At 61.0% G+C, this 17,320-nt stretch overlaps 2 protein-coding genes across 3 annotated transcripts in view; one reads left to right on the top strand and one right to left on the bottom strand.

Annotated features, from left to right (window-relative positions):
• The window catches only part of FAAP20 (FA core complex associated protein 20), a 39,369-nt gene extending 34,375 nt beyond the window's left edge, over window positions 1–4,994 (bottom strand). The window contains exon 1 of the mRNA XM_050786646.1: window positions 4,991–4,994. The gene's annotated coding sequence lies outside the window, so the exon portion shown is untranslated. The remainder of the gene's footprint in view (window positions 1–4,990) is intronic.
• Window positions 4,995–6,157: 1,163 nt separating this feature from the next.
• The window catches only part of SKI (SKI proto-oncogene), an 84,263-nt gene continuing 73,100 nt past the window's right edge, over window positions 6,158–17,320 (top strand). Inside the window, exon 1 of one of the 2 annotated variants that reach the window (XM_050785974.1) lies at window positions 6,158–7,191. In XM_050785974.1, the coding sequence (XP_050641931.1) occupies window positions 6,223–7,191 (969 nt within the window). In that variant the 5' untranslated portion in view covers window positions 6,158–6,222. The remainder of the gene's footprint in view (window positions 7,192–17,320) is intronic. The other variant, XM_050785962.1, reaches the window with a different exon arrangement.

Consider the following 17,320-nt stretch of genomic DNA (forward strand, 5'->3'; position numbering starts at 1 on the left):
AAGTGCTGGGATTACAGGCTTGAGCCACCGCGCCCGGCCAATAGTTTTCTTTATAAACATGGACATTTGTGAGCTCATGCAGGTATCGATAATTCCAATCCAACACCACATGGTTCCTTCCTCCCTTTCTGTATTTTAACATCGAGAAACCTGACTCTTGCTACCTTTAACTCATTTCCCGATTGGATTAATCTTGCCGTTCCAGTGCTCGTCTCTCACACCCTTGGACTCTGGCCAGGGCAGCCCCTGGGATGGCTCTGAGACCTGGGGTCTACCCTGAGGATTCAGCTCCAGGTGCCCAGGGGTAAGAGGCTTTGCAGCACCCGCTTAGGGCCTGGCTTCCCCTCCCCTGCTCATTTGCTCTGACCCTTTCCTGTGCTTCCTTGGATCGCCTCCCAAGCAAAGCACTCGAACTCAAATCTTTGTCTTATCTGGGTGCGGTGGCTCACACCTGTAATCCCAGCACTTTGGGAGGCCGAGGGGAGGAGCACTTGAGTTCAGGAGTTTAACACAAACCTGGGCAACATAGTGAGATCTCATTTCTTTAAATAAAAAAATTAAATAAAAGGCCAGGCACAGTGGCTCACGCCTGTAATCTCAGTACTTTGGAGGCCAAGGCAGGTGGATCACCTGAGGTCAGAAGTTTGAGACCAGCCTACCCAACATGGCGAAACCCCATCTCTACTAAAAATACAAAAAAAGGTAGCCAGTCATGGTGGCAGGCGCCTGTAGTCCCAGCTACTCAGGAGGCTGAGGCAGGAGAATGGCATGAACCTGGGAGGCGAAGCTTGCAGTGAGCCAAGATCGCGCCACTGCACTCCAACCTGGGCGACACAGCGAGACTCCGTCTCAAAAATAAATAAATAAAATAAAATAAAAATCTTTGTCTCAGGGCCTATTTTTGGGGGAATCCAAAGTAAGACAAAGGTCTTTCTAAAAATTCTACCAGCTGGGCATGGTGGTATAGCCTGTAATCCCAGCACTTTGGGAGGCCAAGGCAGGTAGACCACCTGAGGTTAGAAGTTCCAGACCAGCCTGGCCAGCATGGTGAAACCCTGTCTCTACTAAAAATACAAAATATTAGCTGGGCGTGGTGGCAGGTGCCTGTAATCCCAGCTACTCGGGAGGCTGAGACAGGAAAATCGCTTGAACCCGGGAGATGCAGGTTGCAGTGAGCCAAGATCGCACCATTGCACTCCAACCTGGGCAACAAGAGCGAAACTTTATCTCGAACAAAAACAAAAACAAAACAAAATTATACTAAGCTGATGTTACTTGGGCAATTTTTATTTTCACATTTGAAGGTTTCTTTCCCAGTAACTGAGCTTGTTTTTGCCAATGGTAGTCTGTGCCTGGCTGCTACCAGGCCTTCCTTCTGGTTCCTGAGGAGGAGACAGTGGATGGCATTAGGGCAGGGCAGGGCAGGGTGGAGCAGAACTGGTCTGCAATGCATTTCCCCACCAAGGTTTCTGAGTTCCCTCAAAGCTTGGGGGACCTCTTGCTTTGCCAGTGTCTTCCTCTCTCTGGTCCTGGAGTGCTGTCCAACTTATCTCCACACTGCTGGCTCCTTAAGGTGGGGGTCTCAACTCCAAGGCCAGCCTCCCAGGAGGCCTTCCCTGCCTAAAGCCAGCCCCAGCCACTCCGGGCCTTTTGGGGATCTGAAGGATCTCGCTCCTGTACTAGCAGGTTTGTTGATTGACTATTGTCTCTCACACCAGAATGGAACCACACAGGGCACAATCTGGTCTCCTTACCCCGATCCCAGTGTCCACAGTGGTAGGAGCTCATTGAGTAAGTGGACAAACTCATGACCAGCTGTCAGCATGACCAAGCCTGTCAGCGTGGCAGGGGCCAGGGAGCGAGCTGGGAGGTCCCTGCCTTTGCCCGCATGCCGGGGCTCCTCTGGGCAGGCACCATGTCTGTCCCACCCTATTCTGAGCTGTGGCTGTGCCTGTAGCTTTGACCCGCTGCCTGTCAGTATGGTGGCCTGAGTGGGCGACTGGCCTGAGCAGCTGCTGGGCGGGGCTGGAGGGTGGAAGGCCAGCGGGTGGGAGACACCCCCCAGCCCCTTCCCTGCCAAGCTCGGGGAGAAAAGAGGACCCTGCTGGCTCCCTCTAGGCGTGGCTGCTCTGACCCTTGGTGGGGTGGTGTGGGTGCCTTCCTCTGGAAGCTCTGACATCTTGGGGGAAGGAAGTCTCAAGAGTCCACAGAGGTGGAGGTAGCTTCAGAGACCAGCTGGAGGCCTTCACCTGTCCCCTCACCTTCACTCTACTGCACGCCTATGGCTGCTTCCCAGGGGTCCACAGTCTGGAGACAGTGTTGGTCCCTGGCCAGGACCCTGCAAAGCCAGAGGCACAGAGGGAAGCAGGGGCTCTAGGTGGGCACTGCCCATGCTAGGGGCCCTGCACAGAGCCCCTAATCCCCAGAGGAGCTGGAGGAATTCTCTGCTTGATTGGAGACACTTCCCAGCAGGCCTGGCTGCAACCACCTTCTTTGAGTTACAATTTGTATGGAATTCAAATCTACATGGAAGGAAGTGACAACCTCAAGTGCAACACTAGCTGTTTTTTTTTGTGTGTGTGTCCAAAATGTAGGCCAACGAAACCATCTCCAGGAAAACAAAGAAGTCCCTTTTCTATTTTTTTTTTTTTGAAACAGAGTCTCACTCCTTCACCCAGGCTGGAGTGCAGTGGCGCCATCTCGGCTCACTGCAAGCTCCGCCTACCGGGTTCAAGCAATTCTCCTGCCTCAGCCTCCCGAGTAGCTGGGATTACAGGCGTGCACCACAACGCCTGGCTATTTTTTGTATATTTAGTAGAGAGGGGGTTTCACCATGTTGGCCAGGCTGGTCTCCAACTCCTGATCTCAAATAATCCATCCGCCTCGGCCTCCCAAAGTGCTGGGATTACAGGCGTGAGCCACTGCATCTGGCCTAAATATCTTTTTTGTTTGTTTTTTTAAGACGGAGTCTCGCTCTGTTGCTCAGGCTGGAGTGCAGTGGCGCCATCTCGGCTCACTGCAAGCTCTGCCTACCAGGTTCACACCATTCTCTTGCCTCAGCCTCCTGAGTAGCTGGGACTACAGGCGCCAGCCACCACGCCCAGCTAATTTGTTGTATTTTTAGTAGAGACGGGGTTTCACTGTGTTAGCCAGGATGGTCCCCATCTGCTGACCTCGTGATCCGCCTGCCTCGGCCTCCCAAAGTGTTGTGATTACAGGCGTGAGCCACCGCGCCTGACCGGACAGAATGTTTTTGTTGTTTTTTTTTTTGAGACGGAGTCTTACTCTGTCGCCCAGGCTGGAGTGCAGTGGCGCGATCTCGGCTCACTGCAAGCTCTGCCTCCCGGGCTTACCCCATTCTCCTGCCTCAGCCTCCCAAGTAGCTGGGACTACAGGCGCTGCTACCACGACCTGCTAATTTTTTGTATTTTTAGTAGGGACGGGGTTTCACTGTGTTAGCCAGGATGGTCTCAATCTCCTGACCTCCTGATCTGCCTGCCTTGGCCTCCCAAAGTGCTGGGATTACACGGGTAAGCCACAGTGCCCGGCCTTTTTTTTTTTTTTAGAGACAGGGTCTGTCTCAAAAAAAAGGGTGTGTCCCTGTCACCCAGGAGGGAGTGCAGTGGCTCAAGCACGGCTCCCTGCAGCCCCAACCTTCTGGGCTCAAGCAATCTTCCCACCTCAGCTTCCCAAGTAGCTGAGACCACAGGTGCAGGCCACCATGCCCGGCTAATTTAAAAAATATATATTTTTTTGGTAGACGGGGTCTCACTATATTTCCCAGGTTAGTCTTGAACCCCTGGGCTCAAGCAATGAGCCTGCCTCATCCTCCCAAAGTGGTGGGATTACAGGCGTGAGCCACCCTGCCGGGTTAAATATCCCTTTTAAGGAAATGATCTTCTTACCCAGCTTTCTGATGTGTGAACGCACAGAGAGGCCTGGCCTCCAATTGTGGGGGCCAACAGAGTCAATGGGAAGAGTCGGGGGACAGCGTGGAGTGTGATGACAAGGAGACAAACCCCAAGGCAGCGAAGAGAGGGAGTATGGAGCTGCCCTGGGGTCACCTGCTGGGGGTCACCTGCTGGTAGGTCCTGGCTCCCTCTCCAGACACCTGCCCTGCCGCAGGTCGGGCCAAGACCTGCACAGGGGCGCTGGGCCGGCTCCCCCAGGGTAGGAACTGCGCCCAGGCGTGCTGGTTTGAGGCTGGTTCCAGCCTCCACTGGGGAAGTGAGGGGCAGGAGGTCCCAGCTAAAGGTCACTCACATTGCAGTACCCAGGCCAGCTTGGGCACCCCTTGCCCGTCGGGAATGTCTCTCCACCTCAGGTGAGCACAGTCCGAGCCCTCAGCCCCGCGACCATTGCGTCCCCGCGCCCGCACGCCTCGCTGGACGCTGCCTCCCCTGGAGACCACCTGGCCGACTGTCCAACTTCGGGGCCCCGGGCTTCCCGCTTCCCGCCCTGCCATGGCTTGGGTCTCTCCCACTGCGTGGCCAGGCGTGGAGGGCCGACCTGGCCCCGAAAGCCGTCTCAGCGCTCCGAGGCCCTGGGGCGGAGGGCAGGGGTCTCGCCGGCCTGCCCGCCGGCACCCGCGGGACCGAAATTCTGATAAGCCACCTGGCCGGGGTGGCTGGCAAACCGGCCGCGTCGGGGGCACCCGACGCCGCCCCTCTCAGGCCCGAAACCCCTGGCCCGCGCATCAGGGACAGTCCGCCCGGGGCCGTCGGGCGGGGCGGGGCTGGCGCGGGCGGGAGCCGCGGACACTCGGCCACCGGGCCACGGGGCAGCGGGGGCCGCTGGGCTGCGCCGCCAGGGTCACGCGGCGCGGTGCCTGTCTCGGCGCGGGGTCCCTGGGCGTGGCCGCTGTCCCCCTCGTGTGTGGTACCCCAGGTCACCGTGTGGCGTCCCGGTAGTGTGTGGGACCCCAGAGGCGTCCGGGGCCTCCCCGCTGTGTGGCGTCCCACCCTGGGAGAACCCCGGCTGCGTGGCGTGGCCCCCCGGCCTCCCCCAGCTGGTTTGCGGTCGTGGCGGGGGCCTGTGGGTTTCTGGGCCCCGGCGGCGGCGAGACGGGCGCCTTCCCAGCCGCGCAGGAAGCGGCCTCGGCCGGAAGGGGGGCCCCGGGCGCCACCGCCGCCTCCGCCTCCGCCCGCGCCGCGCGGCCTTCGACGGGCGGGGCCGAGCGGGGCCGAGCGGAGTCGAGCATGGCTGAGCGGAGCCGAGTCCTGGCCGAGAGTAGCCGAGTCGTGGCAGGGCGGGTCCGAGCGTGGCCGAGTCCCGGGCGAGCGGAGCCGAGCGCGGCCGAGTCCGGGCGGGGAGCGCGCGTTCCTGGAAGAGCCCGACTGGGGAGCGGGTCACATTCTTGGCCAGCGCTCGGGCTGAGGCGGACGCACGGCAACAAACAGCGCGGGGGGCGGGGCCGGCGCGGGGCGGAGCAGGCGGCGCGGGGCGGGGCGGCGCGGCGGCGGCGTGAGCTCAGCGCCGGGCGCTCAGTCCGAGCCGGAGCGAGCCGCCGGGAGGATGTGCGCCGAGCGCCCCGAGCCCCGCGCCGCCGCCGCGCTCTGAGGGCCGCGGGCGAGAGGCGCCTCCGCCGCCCCGGAAGCCGGGCGGGCGGGCCGCGGAGCCGGCGGGCGGGCGGGCCGGGGGCCGGCGGCGGGCGCGACGCGGCCGGCCAGCGCCGCCGGGACGAGCCGGGCGGGCGCCGCGCGGTGGGGGAGCGGGGCGGCGGCGGCGCGCGCCGCGCGAGGACGGCCCGGCGGGCCCCGCGCCCGCGCCCCCGCTCCTCCCGGGCCCCTCGGCCTCGGCCGCCGCGGCGATTCGCGCCTCGCGGCGCCGGCACCTGCCCGCGCGCCCCCCGCGAGCCCCGGGCCCGCGAGCGTTGGCGTTGGCGTTGGCGGCGCGCGCCGGGGCATGCCCCGCGCCTAGAGCCCGGGGGGCGCGCGGGGGGACGCGCGGGGGGCCCGGGCGGCGGCGGGCGCGGCGCGGGGCGCGTGGATGTGGCGCCGGGCCCGGGCGGCGGCGGGCTCCAGCGGCGGGACCCCTTCGCCCCGCCCGCCTTCCCCTTCGCGCCCCCGGGCGAGGCCGCGGCCGTGATCGGCCGTGAGCCGGCGGCGGGGGGCGGCCGGGGTCGGGGCCGCGGGCGCCGCCGGGGCGCGCGGGGGCGGCGGCGGGGGCCGGGGGGGCCCGGGCGCGCGGGAGCGGGAGCGGCCGGGGGAGACGGAGCGCACCATGGAGGCGGCGGCAGGCGGCCGCGGCTGCTTCCAGCCGCACCCGGGGCTGCAGAAGACGCTGGAGCAGTTCCACCTGAGCTCTATGAGCTCGCTGGGCGGCCCGGCCGCCTTCTCGGCGCGCTGGGCGCAGGAGGCCTACAAGAAGGAGAGCGCCAAGGAGGCGGGCGCGGCCGCAGTGCCGGCGCCGGTGCCCGCAGCCACCGAGCCGCCGCCCGTGCTGCACCTGCCCGCCATCCAGCCGCCGCCGCCCGTGCTGCCCGGTCCCTTCTTCATGCCGTCCGATCGCTCCACTGAGCGCTGCGAGACCGTGCTAGAAGGCGAGACCATCTCGTGCTTCGTGGTGGGAGGCGAGAAGCGTCTGTGCCTGCCGCAGATCCTCAACTCGGTGCTGCGCGACTTCTCGCTGCAGCAGATCAACTCGGTGTGCGACGAGCTCCACATCTACTGCTCGCGCTGCACGGCCGACCAGCTGGAGATCCTCAAAGTCATGGGCATCCTGCCCTTCTCGGCGCCCTCGTGCGGGCTCATCACCAAGACGGACGCCGAGCGCCTGTGCAACGCGCTGCTCTACGGCGGCGCCTACCCGCCGCCCTGCAAGAAGGAGCTGGCCGCCAGCCTGGCGCTGGGCCTGGAGCTCAGCGAGCGCAGCGTCCGCGTGTACCACGAGTGCTTCGGCAAGTGTAAGGGGCTGCTGGTGCCGGAGCTCTACAGCAGCCCGAGCGCCGCCTGCATCCAGTGCCTGGACTGCCGCCTCATGTACCCGCCGCACAAGTTCGTGGTGCACTCGCACAAGGCCCTGGAGAACCGGACCTGCCACTGGGGCTTCGACTCGGCCAACTGGCGGGCCTACATCCTGCTGAGCCAGGACTACACGGGCAAGGAGGAGCAGGCGCGCCTCGGTCGCTGCCTGGACGACGTGAAGGAGAAGTTCGACTACGGCAACAAGTACAAGCGGCGGGTGCCCCGGGTGAGTGGCCCCAGGCCTGGGAGCAGGGGTGGATGTGCTTGTGGTGGGGGACCCTTCTGGGCCACAGGCTCTGGTCTCCAAAGGCTGGGACCTGTGTTTCTGCCGTGCCCCATGTGTCAAGTCTTTGCTTTGTTTTAGGGAAATTCAGAGTGTTCCCCTTGGCAGGGCCAGAGAGTTTAGTAGGAAGGCCCTCCTGCCCTTTCCCCCAGGAGGAGCCTGGAGTGGGGGCTGTGGCGGTGAGGTGGGGGCTAGGCCTGGTGTGTGGGGAAGGCCCACAGGCCCATAGCCTTTGCCCAGATAGGATAGGAAGGCACAGGCCTCCTATGCTCCCGGGAAAGCGGCCTGCCCCGAGGTCAGGGAAGTTAGCTCCAGTTGGGCCCCAGCCGGATGCCTCAGGCCCAGGTCTTCCTTGGGGTTGGGGTGGAGGTGACTGCCCTCACCCCGAAGGCACCCAGCCTCGAAGACGGAGGGCTACCTGCCCTTGGGCCCCAGGAGACAGAGCTTGGGCGAGACGAGGCCTGGTTTTGTTACTGGCTCCCGGTCCATGTTTGTTGCCTTGAAGTTTTGGGACAGAGACACAGAATGAAGCCAGGTGTTCAGGCTGCAGCGACAGGGGCCTGAGACTGGGCGGCTCCAGCACTGTGCTGGTTGGTCTCCCTGGGCCTGCCAGGGACCAAATCCCAGAGTGCCCCGTGTGGGGTGAGGGCCACTTGGCACCCGGCTGAGGGCCTGGTCAGCAGGCCCCTGGGCCCACATGCTGGAGTTACTGGCGGCTTGGGATTTGTTTTGGACTCACCCATTTCCTTCTCTCCTTCTGAAACGCAGAGGGGTGCGCCGGGGAGGGAGGCCGCTGGCCTGGCTTTGTAGTTTGCCAGTTGGAGGATCTACGGGATCCGGCATGGGCAGCTCCCAGGCCACGAGGCGCCGAAATTACTCAGTGGGGTCCTCAGGAACTTTCCGTTGCATACCTCCCCAAGTATGTGTAACTTTTCTTTTAAATATCCAGGCTTATTAAATTGCACACACAGAATGCTGCATTGGCTCAGCTATTCTTGGGAGGCCTAATTAATTCAGCTATTGCATCAAACTTTTTTTTTCTGAATCTGTGAATAGATGCTCCAGCCCGGTTTTCTCTGGGCGCCCCTCCAGCAGAGTGTCAGATCGTGGGGAGGAGGGGCTGTGGATGGAAGCGAGGGACTGTCGCCTCTGCGCGGAGGGGGCTGCGGAGGGTGCGTGTGCGTGTGCCTGTGTGTGTGCGTGTGTGCGTGTGTGTGTGCAGGGGTGCTTCTGACCCTGCCAGGTCAGGGCTCAGGTGGCAGCTGCCTGCAGACCTGTGGGCTGGGGACGGATGCTCGTGGCAGAGCTGCAGACAGACCTCGCAGGCTGGGACCCTTCATGTCACATGGGGAGTTGGCTGGGGTGGGTCCGATGGCGCTCCCTGTGGGCTGGGGTCTTTCTTTTTGGGGTGGCCGCACCCTCGTCAGTGCCTATGGCTGGGGGAAGCCACGTGTCGCTGGGGTGGTTGGTGGGCTCGGGCAGACTGCATAGTGGGTCACCTGTGGCCAAGGCCTGAGCTGCTGGGACACACTCATCACTGTCTCCAGAGCTGACGGCAGAGGATCTCGGCTGAGCAGGGTGTGTCTGCGTTTGTTTTTGTCCGACTGTGGGTCATGTATGTGCTTGCAGTCTTTCTGTCTTCCTGGGTTTTGTTGGGGGGCCATTGGAGTGGCCAGCAGGGCCTCTTCGTCACAGCTGACACAGAGCAGGGCCCAGGCCACCGGCTTCTCCCTCCCGGCGGTTGTGAGCGCCGGGGTCCTTGGGCCGCCATGGAGACGGGCCAGACAAGCTTTCCCCCTGGTCATCTCAGCGGATGGCTCCAAGTTGCCTTTCCCTTTTGAAGTCCTCCCCAGCACAGCTCTGAAATTTCATCTACTGATTAAAAAGGAATTCCCAAGCCATACTGACGACGTTTACGGTGTGAGTGACTGGGTCCTCCAGGCCTGAGTGGCAGCCACAGCCTGGCCCTGGCAGTGGTGGCCTCCGCCTGGCTCCCTGCATGTTCACCAGCTCCTGCGGGCTTTCCTCTCCTCATGCTCCTGGGGGTGGGCACCCATCCTGCCCGTGTCGCCTCCTGCTCTGTGTTCTTGACGTGGGGTGGCAGCCAGGGACTCTGCCCTCGCTCAGTGCGTGCCCCCAGGCTCTGTGACTGTGTGGTTGGGAGTTCTGGGCTGCAGGATCCCCTTAAGTCTCCCTAGGACAGCCATGTGCGTGTCTCTGTGCACGGGGGCAACACATGAGAAGGGAGTGTGGTCTCAGGGTGGGCGTGGACCCGCAGTGCCCAGACCCCACTTCTCCTAGAAGGAGTGGCCTGGGAGGCCCCGCCTCCACCCTCGCTGGCTGCCATTGGCTCCTCCCACCCATGTCTTGACAGCTTATTCTCAGGATATGTTTTGATTTCTTCACTTCCTTTGTAGCTTATTTTAATATTTTTGATCTGCCGAAGATGAGGGCTGAAGGAACAAAGAGTGTACTGGAACCCTCTTTGCAGGGCTGCTGCTCCCAGCAGGCCTTCGGGCTCTGTGGAGCGGGAGGGAGCTGAACTGCCTTCCGGGTGTTTGTGGCCAGGCCAGGGCCGGGTCTCCTGCCTGAGTGGGCTGGGTCAGCGTCACTCTGCTACCCGTGATGGGAGGTGGGAGAGGGCGGTGGTGTTCCCGTGTCCCAAACCAAGTGGGAGGCGGGGCTGCAGCTTTCGCTTTGGAAGCCTCGTGTGAAGGCGGCTGTGCCGGAGTCCCTGGCCTGTCGGCAGTGCAGTGACAGTGTGAGGGGCAGACAGTCTTCCTCCAGATGCCCCCTCATATCACGGGGTTGCAGAGGAGGCCTCCGCTCCTGTCCAGTGGCTGTCGGGCCCAGCCAGCTTCCTGCTGCTGTATCTTGGAAGACTGTGTGGGCTGTGTGGGTGCTTGGCGAGTCCCCTCTTAGGGACCCTGGGGCTGCTATCCTTGACAGGGGCCTTATCTCACCTCCGTACTTGGTTCCACGCTGGCTTTGTGACCTTGGACAAGTTGCTTAACCTGTCTGTCTCGGTGTAAACTGGGGACTGTGTCTTGATCTTGGGCTTTATGTTTTGAGTGGTATAGGTGGGGCACAGATGGGTCATTGTGCTGCTGGGAGCACTTAGCCAAGAGACTGGAGCCTTCCCCACTCCCACTGTTCTTCTTTCCGGTCGGCTCGCCTCCTTCCTCTTGGGTTCTCTGATAGCCGTAGGACTCCATTGGACTACATCTTTTTGTCAGCGTAGACAGCTGTCAGAGACGGAGACAAAATGTGGCAGTTGGAGCTGCCGCTTGGCCTGCTGCCTGGGACGTGGCCCCTTGTCCCGCAGAACGTCTTGCTGGGCAGCCAAGCGCTTTCCTTGCAGGCTGATAACAGGGTGGTGCGGTGTGGTGCCTCCCTTGGGCCATGGCAGGGTCCTGCTCCGAGGGGGCTGGGGGTCCTGCTTCAAGGGGGCCGGGGTCCTGTTCCGGGCAGGGATTCTGCTCTGAGGGTCCTGTTCCAAGAGGGCTGGGGGGGTCCTGTTCTGGCCGGGGGTTCTGCTCCGAGGGGGCCGGGGGTCCTGTTCCTGGGGTGGTGGGCTGCCTTTGTGAGAGCTGTTGCTCACCTGCCACGTGCGTTCTGGGCATTCTGGTGACTGGAGAATTTGGGTTGTGTTAGAGTGTTGTCGCTCTGTCCTGCAGATGCGTGAGTTCCCAGGAGTCCTGCAGGTTGGCTTGCCCTTGCTCTGTGTGGGCTGGTGTGGGTCTTAGTGGGCTGCGGGCTGAGGGTCACTTGGTTGGGAAGCTCTGTGTGCCGCGGTGGAGGGTCCGCGACGAGGGTTTTCTGATCCCTCATGCTGGGCTTTTGACCCGTGTCACTGCATGGCTGGCCCTGGCCCCAGGCAGTGTTTCCTGAGGCAGGTGCCCAGCCAGGTAGTCGGGCTTGAGAGCTTTGAGTCTCGAGGTCTGTTCTGGGGAATGACTGTGCTGGTGGAGGCCAGGAGGGGGTCGTTGGGCTGGGCGGGCCTCGGGTAGGAGCTGTGTTTTGCTCTTTTAAGCTGAACTGATCACAGGAAGGGACAGCATCAGGAGTTTCTCTCTGGGACACCCCTCACTCAGCGAGGTCGCCGTGTGTGGGTTTCGGGCTATGCCCTCCCAGACACCCTCAGGTCCGGGGAGCACTTTGGGGGCCATCTGGCCCTTTGTCCACTGGCTTCCTTTGGAAAAAGCGTCTGCTGCGAGTGTTTTTCTCCAGCTTTTTGTGGGGTTCCATGTGGTCTTGGGCCATGCTCTGGGGTCAGGCTCCTGGGCAGGCCCTGGTCCCTGTGCAGAAGGCCAGGATCTGTAGGTTTGGGCTGGTCTGCCCCCCAGGTGAGGGTTCTGGAAAGATGGTCGGCTACTGGGTCTTCTCAAGGGGCGGGGGGACAGCAGCTTGAGAGTGGTTCTTGACCTCTGCCCACCCCAGCTGGCTGTGCATGGGGAGGACATGGGCGGCTGCCCCTGGTGGCTTCTGCAGGGAACAGAACCTAGTGGTCATTTTCCCCGCACGGTCTGTCATCCATCTGTGTGGGACCCCTCTGGGAGCTGGGCTGGGTCCCTCGCCTTCTGGGACAGCAGGGTCATGGAGGGGGGCTTCCCTCTGTCAGTGTCTTGTTTCTCAGCCGTCCCTGTGGCTGATTTGTGCAATGTCTGGCTGTCTGTCTGTCTGAGTCTCCGGGTGAGGGCAGACAGGATATGGTGCGAGGAAGTCTGGGGTAAGTGTGAGCCGAACCCCGCCCTGGAGTCTCGCGGGGTTATGGGGCCACAGCCCCAGCTTAGGTTAGGCCTTCGCTGCCGGCAGGGCCTCCAGAGAGAAGGCGGTGGTTCCGGGGCCTGGGCCCTGACTGTCTGGCAGGAGGTGTCCACGCCGGCGGCCGGACTCTCTGTGGCAATAATGTGTCTCTTTCTAAGGATTGCGAAAGTTGAGGGAGGATTTCTCCACTGGAAGAATTATGCAAGTTTCAACTGAAATGTTTTTTAAAAGTTTCTTTGTTTTGAGTCAAAATACAGAGGGTGAATTATTTCCCCAATATCTGGGAGAGCTGGAAAAGAAGGCCCCCGTCCTTACTCTTAAGGGCTCTTCCCCTCCTGAGCAGTGGTCACCAGGCCAGGGTGTCATGGAGTGGGGGGCTGCCCGGGGAGCAGCTCTTTACACCTGGCCTCCAGAGCGGGCGGTAGGGCGGCTGCTTCCTGTCGTGCCCTGGCCGTCACCCTCGTGGTCTGGAGCGGGTTTTTTTTTTTTTTTGAGACAGTCTGTCTCTGTTGCCCAGGCTGGAGTGCAGTGGTGCCATCTTGGCTTGCTGCAGCCTCTGTCTCCTGGGTTTAAGCGATTCTCCTGCCCCAGCCTCCCATGTAGCTGGGATTACAGGCGTGCGCCACCAGGCCCAGGTAATTTTTTTGTATTTTTAGTAGAGATGGGGTTCACCATGTTGGCCAGGCTGGTCTTGAACTCCTGACCTCAAGTGATCCACCCACCTTGGCCTCCCAGAGTGCTGGGATTACGGGCATGAGCCATCGTGCCTGGCCCCTGGAGTGGGTTCTGCCACGGAAGGCATCCCCGGGGCCTGCGGGGTGGAGGGGTCGCCCCCGACGTCCCACCTGTTCTCTTGAGGCCTGGTTACCCTGTACAGACCAGGTGCCATGCCGGGTGACCCTCAGGAAGCTCTGGCTCACCCCGGGGGTTGGGAGCATGGTAAGTGATAGTTCTATAGGTGCTGCTGCTTTGTGAATATGAGAGAGAGTTCCAGAAGGGTCCTGCTTCCCAGAGCCTGCGTGCTGGTTTCACTGTGCGGTACTTGATATTTTTCCAGGCTGCCTTGCTGGGGTGGCCTCGATGGGGGGCCCAGGGAGCCTCCAGCTCTGGGGACATGCCGCCACATGAGCCTGCTTATTTACGAAAATGAAGAACCAGGACTCGAGTGTGAAATTTAAATGAGATTGTGGGGACAATAGTAAAATCCAGACTAGGAGCAGATGGACCCAGCACCTGCGTTGGTCATGGCCCGGAGGTGGCGTGGTGGCGCCTGGTGCCTGTGGCCCTCAACTTGTGTCCTGCCTGCCGCCTAGTAGGCCTTCACATGAAGCGCTTGTTCCTTTGAGTACTGCTCCTGTCTCTTGTCTGGGGGGAAGATAAAGGGAGCTTTGAGAGGCGTTTTGGCTCGAGCCTGGGAAACGGCCGAGATTCTGTTTGGTGCTTGGTGTTCATGTCTTCTCCGATTTTACTTTTTTGACTCAAAGATGGAAGGAGTGCTCTGCCTTGGTGCCCCTGCAGCTGCTGAATCGGGGTGTCTAGGCCTGCCTCTTAGGCCAGCACACCCAGCCCTTGTCAGGCCTTCTTGGGCTGCCTCTGCTGGGGGCCTTGTCTCACTGGCCATGGGGGTTGTCGTGTGTGTGGTTGTGTTGCCGGCCTCAGGGGCTAGGGTTGGGGGCGCCTGGTCACGTCTGGGTCCCCAGTTTGGGGGCCAGATTCAATAACTCACTGAATGACTCAGTGGACCTCGCAGGCATTGGCGGTCAGGGTTTATTGGCAGCTCCGTTTTCTGGTTAGAAGGGGAATGCTGTTTCTTCTCTCACTGTTTCACCTTTGTTTGTTTTTTGTTTTTTTTTTTTGAGACGAAGTCTCGCTCTGTCGCCCAGGCTGGAGTGCAGTGGCGTGATCTTGGCTCACTGCAACCTCCGCCTCCCGGGTTCAAGCAATTCCCCTGACTCAGCCTGCCGAGTAGCTGGGACTACAGGCGTGCACCACCACGCCCGGCTAATTTTTTGTATTTTAGTACAGATGGGGTTTCACCATGTTAGCCAGAATGGTCTCCATCTCCTGACCTCATGATTCACCCGCCTCAGCCTCCCAAAGTGTTGGGACTACAGGCGTGAGCCACTGCGCCGGCCATTGTTCCACCTTTGGAAGAAATTGGTTCACTGTCTTCTGACCTGGGGGCGCTTCTACCCTGGTTCCATGTTGAGGGCTTAGAAGGTGCTGGAATATTACCCTTGGCTGGTGAGGCTGAGTGCTGATGCTCCTCCCAGCTCTCAGCCCTGCCTGGACTGACTGTGGCTTCTGCTGGAATGTCGGTGGCTGACTTAGAAACAGCTCCTGTTCTAGGCTTCCTGCAGGCCCCACGGTGCTGCTCATTTCAGAGAAATGCAGCTCAGGCTGGCGGCCTCAGGGTGGGCATGGGTGGCAGGGGACACCGTCACCCAAATCAGAGGATCTGTCTCTGTCCTGAGGGTTCCACCCCAGGACCCAAGACACTAACTGGGCTCTTGTGTGGCCCTTCCCAACCAGACCTGATCCCTGAGCTGCGTGAGGTGACGGTGACTCCACGACAACTTGTGTCCCGTTATGGGGGCACCTGGGGACTGGCTGACCTCACCAGGAAGTGCGTCAGGAGTGGGTGAGGGGCGGTGGGAGGGCAGGGAGCACCCAGCAGGTGTCCAGTGGTGCTGGCGCTGCCTCTGTCTCTCTGTCCATACCCTGCCTGTATCTGAAGCAGCTTAGGTGCTCCCTGCGGGGCTCCCTGGCTGCTGTGGTTCCTGAAGACTGTGGCTGTGCCGGTGTTTCCTTTGATGTCAGTTTTCTTCTACAGGGGAAACCATATTGCCAGGAGAGCCAGGTGTCTGCTAATTACATAGTGTTCTTCTGCCCAGGAGTAAATTTGTAAGTGATGAGAATAAGAAGCAGCTGTCAGCCTGCAGACCCGCCCTCACCCTGCCCTGGTTGGTGCTGCCTGCTGGGAACTGCTGGTCCAGCTGTTGAGAGGAGGCCGATTGGGTGCACAGTTGTTGCAGAGTCTGATGTAGGCTCTCTGTCCTGAAAGTAACGTGGAAACATTTTTGCTTTTACTATGGAGTATGCGTCTTTGCCCAGAAACAGAAATGTTCTTGCTTTCGTTTTTGGAAATAAGGCCCATAGGTTGAGTCCTTCTTGCCCTGTTGAGGGAATGTGTCTGTCCTTAGCATGGAGGCCAGTCTGGCTGGGTGCTGAGCTCGTCCTGCAGAACACATGTAAACGCCTCATCCCTGAGAGCCCCGGGAGGCTGGCACCTTCTGTGGGAGGTCTGAGGTTGGCCCATTTGACCCTATCCAGGATGGGTTACTTACCGAGTCGAATGGGCCTCGATAGGCTGATCACCCTCTCGTGGCGGGCGTCTCTCCCGGTGCCCTCCCGCCTGGTGCTGTCAAAGGCTTCTCTTTGTCAGGCATTGGGCTATGGCAGCCCCACGTCCCCGCCTGGTATGGCTGCCCGTGGTCCAGGCAATGCCAGGGCAGGCATCCTTGACTCCCTCCCTCACCCTCACAGCTGGCCCTGGAGGTCTGTCTGAGGGGAGTTAGGCTTCATTGTCCATGCTCAGAGAACCTGAGCCTTTCTTGGGAAGCAGTTTGTCCCCGTGCCTCCCTTCAGGCTCCTGTGGCCTGAGGAGCCTCCGCGTGGCAGTGGATGGCAGCTCCAGCTGCCCGTGGCCCTCTTTTTTTATAGTTTCCCAGACGACTAGGCCAAACTGGGCCTCTGCGTCCTAGACTTGCTATTCCCTGTGCTGCTCTGGAAGGTTGGCGGCCCTGCGTGGACCTACACAGTACCCAGGACAGGCCTGCCATGGCACCGGTTGGGCCTCTGGGCACAGGGTGCTCTGCCTCCCTGGCCCTGACAGGCTCTGACGCCTGAGGATGGGGACCAGGCACTCCCAGCCTTGAGACTTCCCTCTGCAGAGGTGGCACAAGCCTGGGGCCCCAGAGAGAGGGACTCCTGCCTGCCTGGTGAGGGTGAGCGTGGGGTCTGGACTCTGACTCCTGGTCCAGGCGGGAGGAGCAGCACACTGGACAGGGCAGCTGAACCACCCTCTGCAGAGCTGTGGACACTGCGTGTGTGGTGCTGAAGGTGTGCACGTCCACCGAGGCCACCCGTGCTGCGGCCCGTGTCCTGTGGACTGGCGCTCACCGAGTGAGAGCTGCACACAGAACCTGGGCTGTCAGTGGGCTGGGCCACCCTGGGGAGGGGGGTATTCTGTGCTTGCACTGAAGCCTGCCTCAGGCTGCCTTCTGGGTTAGGGACACCCAGGACCTCCATAGCTGGTGTGACGTCTGTGAGATCTCAGCTGCTTCCTCCCTGGACACCCGTGTGGACCTGGAGGGAGGTGGGGACCCGGCCTGGCACGGTCCCCGGCCACCTGCCTGGTGCTCCGGGTTGTGCCGTTGGCAGGGCCTTCGCTCTGCCTCACCTGCTGCCTCCGCATTTCCTGGCTACAACCCTGTTGCCCAAACCATTAAAAAAATTATACTCCCAAGTTGAATGATATGCAAATGTAGTCAATTAAGCGAGGGGATTTTAATTAGCAGTTTAAGTTCATGTGTGAAGTGCCTTGCCTTAATTACTTGACAGTTTTGTTGTAAATTTGCTAAGTTTTTTTTTGCAGAACTATCAAAACTGTGATTTTTGTTAACATTCTTGGATGCAGTGAGTGTCGCCCAGCTTGCCTGACCCTAGTGGGTTTTGTCTTAATTTATAAAGCTCGTTAAACTGTGAAAACAAGGTAAACCCCCTGGTTTGCCTCTGTGTGGCTCTTTGAGTCAAGCCGGGCTGAGTGTCTTCCTTGTCACTGGCTGGGGTGGGGACCTGCCTCTGGCGTGGTCTTGAGCTCCCCTTGGGGGAACGGGCGAACCCTCTTCGCATGTGGGTGTAGCCGATGGCGGCACCTGTGTCTGGGGACACATCCCGGACCTGAATGGAGTCAGGAAGGGTTTCGACCTGGACAGCCTGCATGCCAGGGACCTGCAGGGTGTGCGGTGGTGAGGGCCTGGTCCAGGTGGCGGGCTCCCTGGTGATGCCGGGGACCCACAGGGTGTGTGGTGGCGAGGGCCTGGTCCAGGTGGCGGGCTCCCTGGTGATGCCGGGGACCCACGGGCTGTGCGGTGGCGAGGGCCTGGTCCAAGGTGGCGGGCTCCCTGGTGATGCCGGGGACCCACGGGGTGTGCGGTGGTGAGGGCCTGGTCCAAGGTGGCGGGCTCCCTGGTGATGCCGGGGACCCACGGGGTGTGCGGTGGCGAGGGCCTGGTCCAGGTGG

Source organism: Macaca thibetana, chromosome 1 (assembly GCF_024542745.1).
Source record: "Macaca thibetana thibetana isolate TM-01 chromosome 1, ASM2454274v1, whole genome shotgun sequence".
NCBI classification, from domain to species: domain Eukaryota; kingdom Metazoa; phylum Chordata; class Mammalia; order Primates; family Cercopithecidae; genus Macaca; species Macaca thibetana.